We start from the raw sequence: 4,973 nt of genomic DNA, 5'->3' as shown, positions 1-4,973 counted from the left end.
AAGGAAAGAAGGAAGGAAGGAAGAAAGGAAGGAAGGAAGGAAGGGAGGGAGGGAGGGAGGGAAGAAAGGAAGGAAGGAAAAAGGAAGGAAGAGAGAGAGCAGGCCTGTATCTAAACTTCACACCTCATATAAAAATTAATTAAAATGGATTACAGACTTAAATAGAAAACATAAAACTATAAAATTTTTAGAAGAAACACAAGTGAAAGTCTTTGGGATGAGGAATAGATAAATATTTTTTAGACTTGACACCCAAATCTTGATCTATAAGACAAAAAATTGATAAGCTGGACCTCATCAAATTGAAAACATCTATTCTGTAAGATTTTAAAAGCATTAAAAGTTTAAAAAACAAATTACAGAATAGAAGAAAATATTTACAAATCACATATCTAATAAGGTCTTGTATCCCAAATATATAAAGAACTCTCAAAAATCAACATTAAATAAACAATGAAATTAGAAATAAGCAAAACACATGAATAGACATTTCATCAAAGAGGATATACACATAGCAAATATATGAAAAATGTTCAAAATCTTTAGCCATCAGAGAGGTAAAATTAAAACCATAATGATATATTACTATCCAGAATAGCTAAAATGGAAAATAGTGATAACACCAAATACTGATGAAGATGTAGAGAAACTGAATTGCTCATACATTGCTGATGGGAATGTAAAATGGTACCGTCACTGTGGAAAACAGTTTGGTAGTTTTTTTTTTTTAAAGTAAATATAAATTTACTGTAGAACCTAACAAATGTATTCCTAAAAGTTTATTCCACATGAGCGAAGACTTATCTTCATACAAAAATCTGTACATGAATGTTCACAGAACCTGTACTTGCGTTAGCAGAGAACTGAAAACAACCCAGACATTCTTTGATGGATAAATTGTTAAATTGTGGCACCTCTGTAGCATAAAATACTACCCAGCAATAAAAAGGAATAAACTATTTATACACACAACCAACTTGGATGTTTATGTAGCAGTCTTAATCTAATTATAGAGATGGAGAACAAATTAGTGGTTGCCAGGGGTTAGGGATGGAGGCAAGGAGATGGGTGTGACTATAAAGAAATAATAAGATAGAATCTTGTGGTGATGATACAGTGGAGTGTCTTGATTGTGGTGGTGGGTACACAGGCTACACATGATAAAATTGCATAGAGCTACACACACACACATGCGTACATGTATAACTATTGAAAACTGAACTAGCAGTATGAGTGTACAATGTTAATTTCTTAGTTTTGATATTGTAATACACTTGTATAAAATGTTAACTTTGGAGAAGGCTAGGGGAAGAGTACAATAGATTTCCCTGTACCTCCTTCACAACTGCCTGCGAATTTATAATTATTCCAAAATAGAAAGTTCAGCAAAATTAAAAATCTTTTGTTTATCAGGAGCTAAGACAAAGTGAAAAGTTAAGTCATGGAATTGGGAGAAGGTATTTAATATATTCAACAAATAATGAATGACCAAAATGTATAAAGAATTCCTACAACTCAATAATAAAAAGGCACACTAATTTTTTTTTTTGAGACGGAGTCTCGCTCTGTCGCCCAGGCTGGAGTGCAGTGGCGTGGCGTGATATCGGCTCACTGCAAGCTCCGGCTTCCCGGGTTCATGCCATTCTCCTGCCCCAGCCTCCCGAGTAGCTGGGACTACAGGCGCCCGCCACCACGCCCTGCTTATTTTTTGTATTTTTAGTAGAGATAGGGTTTCACCTTGTTAGCCAGGATGGTCTCGATCTCCTGACCTCGTGATCCTCCCGCCTCGGCCTCCCAAAGTGCGGCACACTAATTTTTTAAGTGAGCAAAGGATGAGAACAGGCAACTTCAAAAGAGAAAATCGACACACGTGAAAACTGACTAAAAGTCACTGGAATCAAAGAAATGCAACTTTAGAAAATAGTGAGATATTAATTTGCATCTAGCATACAAAAAACTTGGTCTTTCAATACCAAGTGTGGGTGAGCTTGTAAGGTAGCTTCTGCCTAGAAATAGAAAAGCCCGATTTTTCTTTTTCTTTTTTTGAGACGGAGTCTCACTCTGTCGCCCAGGCTGGAGTGCAGTGGGGCAGATTTCGGCTCACTGCAACCTCCGCCTCCAGGGTTCAAGTGATTCTCCCGCCTCAGCCTCCTGAGTAGCTGGGATTACATGTGCGCACCACCACAACCGGCTAATTTTTTGTGTAGTTTTAGTAGAGATGGGGTTTAGTCATGTTGGTCAGGGTGGTCTTGAATTCCTGACCTCGTGATCCGCCTGCCTCAGCCTCCCAAAGTGCTGGGATTACAAGTATAAGTCACCCCGCCTGGCTGATTTTCCTAATTCTATATGAGTTTATAGAACCTAAGTCTCGCTACACAATGCATGATAACTATTTTTAATCAAATAGTAAATAATTACGCAACTATACACTTGGAATAAATTGGATACATAATTTAAATTCTGCTTAACAAATTCTCAGTCACCAAAGGTTACATTTACAATATATCCAAATATATAGTGGATGCATTTTTTCTTTTTCTAATACAAGCTAATAAGTTTTAGCAGTTGAACAGTAGAAAATTAAAACATTTTTATTGTACTCCTACATGTTGGCTGAGTTATAATGATAAACAGTAAGAAAAAGAAATAGAATTAGATTTAATAGAAGCACCTACAAGATTAGATATTTATTCAGGAAAAACCAGAAGTCGTCTGACTGATTGATCATATGGTTGAAAGAGACATGAAGAGCAAAAGCTAGGACTTGAGAGTATACATGAAAGGATAGCTGAATCTGCTAACAGACATCAATATATAGATTTGTAATCAAAACTCCCAACAAGTTAGGAAATAAATGTGTCTTGGCCCTTCATAAAAGAAGCAGGTGATTTAATCTGCCTTGCCAGTAACCGGAATAAATGTTTGCTTTCATAGGCAACAAAAGAAAACTTTATGAGTACAAAGAAATGATACAGCTAATAAAAGTAAAACTTTACAGGCACCAAAGCTCTAAAATCCCATGCCATGTTAAATGTTAAATGACTAATAGTACTAATTGTTCTATGCTATTTGGAAGAAATATACCTTTACTATTCCTAAATCCTTCCTAGGAGTAGTAATTTGGGGCTAAAATTATCCCTTGGCTCTCAGTAATCCCAATTGACGTCATCACTTGGAAAGTGTCAGGAAACTGAAGGAAATAGTTCCTGCTCTTGGTTTGTGTAATCTATTTTTCAAAAGCCTGGGGTATCCTGTTCTTTCCCAGAGAGGGAAAGGAAAGGAATTTCAGAATGAGGATGCTGATATATTTTAGGAAGCTGCTACAGGTTACAGGCACCTCTCTGGCTTGATAGTAAAGTATACCTACATGTCTAAGTGGGAGAAAAGATCTAGTCAAGGAGAAATACTGGTTTCTTGTGCCACAATGAAAATTGCAGGTCAAGTTAATAACTAAGTCCATTTGAGCTAGAGCTAACCAGCAAGGGTTTTTCCATGTTTTTCTTTTGGCTCAAACTTGGAGCAATTTTGACCCAAAGATGGAGGAGAAAGTGGGAGAATGCTCAAGGAGAGAAAGAAAGGTCCCTTTTTTGAGGTTTGGGCTTCAGGTACCCTTGTTATGAACTTCAGCAGGAGTTATACTCTGGCGTGTTGCCCCTGCAGGATGAAACCACTGAAGGAAAGGTCACTGTGAAAAGGTAAGCCACAGACTGGGAAAAGGTATTTGCAACACATATCACCAACCATGAATAAATGGCCAGAATATATGAAGAATTCCTACATATCAGTAAGAAAAAGACCAACTAATCTTTAAAGTGGGCAAAGATTCACTGGTGCCTTTGGAGGAGAAGAAAAAGAGGCATGTTTGGCCCAGGCCTGCTGGAAAATGCTGGTAAGCATGAGTGCAGAGATCCAAGTGTCTGCACCAATGCCACAGAACTGGAGTAGTGCCATGCCCAAGACCTGGAGAGCACATGGGAGATGTAGCTCTGTGCAGGTTAGGTACTGGCCCTCAAAGCCAGGGCTGGCCTGGCCACTATGCTGCGGAGAGGCAGAGCACTCTTCCTGATCCCCAACTCAGTCTTTTCTTCAAGGCTACCCCTACAGGAACACTATTAAGATCTAAATGATGATGAACTAGGAAAGTACTAACATAGATGTGGCTTGGCCTTGTTCCTGACTCAGATAATGTGACGTCTGTCAATGTTATAGGAATTCTACCTGTTCAGTTTCTAAATAGTTAAGGTTAGATCAAACACATTCCAGAGGTCAGAACTCAGCACTCTAAACTGTTGATGCAGAGAGCTGGATTGGAGATGTGATCTGTCGAACCACCTAATCTTCTCAATCATATTCCAAGCCCAATCATATTCCACATCCAAAAGATTTTGGGGAGAAATATAAAAGTTAATGGATGAAAAGTGCCTTCTTAAATCACCAACACTCATCTTCCCAAGATAAAACTTTATTTGAAGCATCAAGCAATATACTGAAAGAAGTGTCATGCTCAAGTAATGCTTATATTTCCATAATTGCACCTTTGATACTCTCTGCCCTCTTAAAAAAGACTGCATAGTGAGCAAAGATGAGTAGCACGTATGCTTTTCTACATAACCCTATCTATATGGTGCTTAAGAAAGTCTCCTTTTAATTTCATTCTTCTTTCCTTAAAAAGCATGTTGGTTTTTTCTGCGAAAACTACAACAAACTAGTTCTTCCACTTAGGATGCAGTTTCTCCCAAGTTATTTATGAAATAACGCAGCTGCCTTTTTCTTTAAAGGGGTTCTTGTCTTCTGGAATTCCCTTTACTAGAGGATCCTCCCCAGAACGTTCTTCAATATAGTTCTTTATTTCTTCAGAACATTTAGACACCTTAAGTACAGAAAAAAAAGAACATATTAGGTTATGGTTGTTTAAACTTTGTCCCTACCCCTTAATGAAATTAGTATAACTGAATACAAGCAGTTTTAAACAT

General features: G+C 37.6%; 1 protein-coding gene across 1 annotated transcript in view; it reads right to left on the bottom strand.

Annotated features, from left to right (window-relative positions):
• Window positions 1-4,446: 4,446 nt before the first annotated feature.
• Window positions 4,447-4,973, bottom strand: part of LOC108517188 (guanine nucleotide-binding protein G(I)/G(S)/G(O) subunit gamma-11) — a 4,739-nt gene continuing 4,212 nt past the window's right edge. The window contains exon 2 of the mRNA XM_017854974.1: window positions 4,447-4,870. Coding sequence (XP_017710463.1) covers window positions 4,745-4,870 — 126 coding nt within the window. The 3' untranslated portion in view covers window positions 4,447-4,744. The remainder of the gene's footprint in view (window positions 4,871-4,973) is intronic.

This window comes from Rhinopithecus bieti, unplaced genomic scaffold, assembly GCF_001698545.2.
Source record: "Rhinopithecus bieti isolate Rb0 unplaced genomic scaffold, ASM169854v2 scaffold_39006, whole genome shotgun sequence".
NCBI lineage: Eukaryota > Metazoa > Chordata > Mammalia > Primates > Cercopithecidae > Rhinopithecus > Rhinopithecus bieti.
Note: the sequence above shows the minus strand (reverse complement) of the source record. Positions and strands in the feature narration are given on the sequence as shown.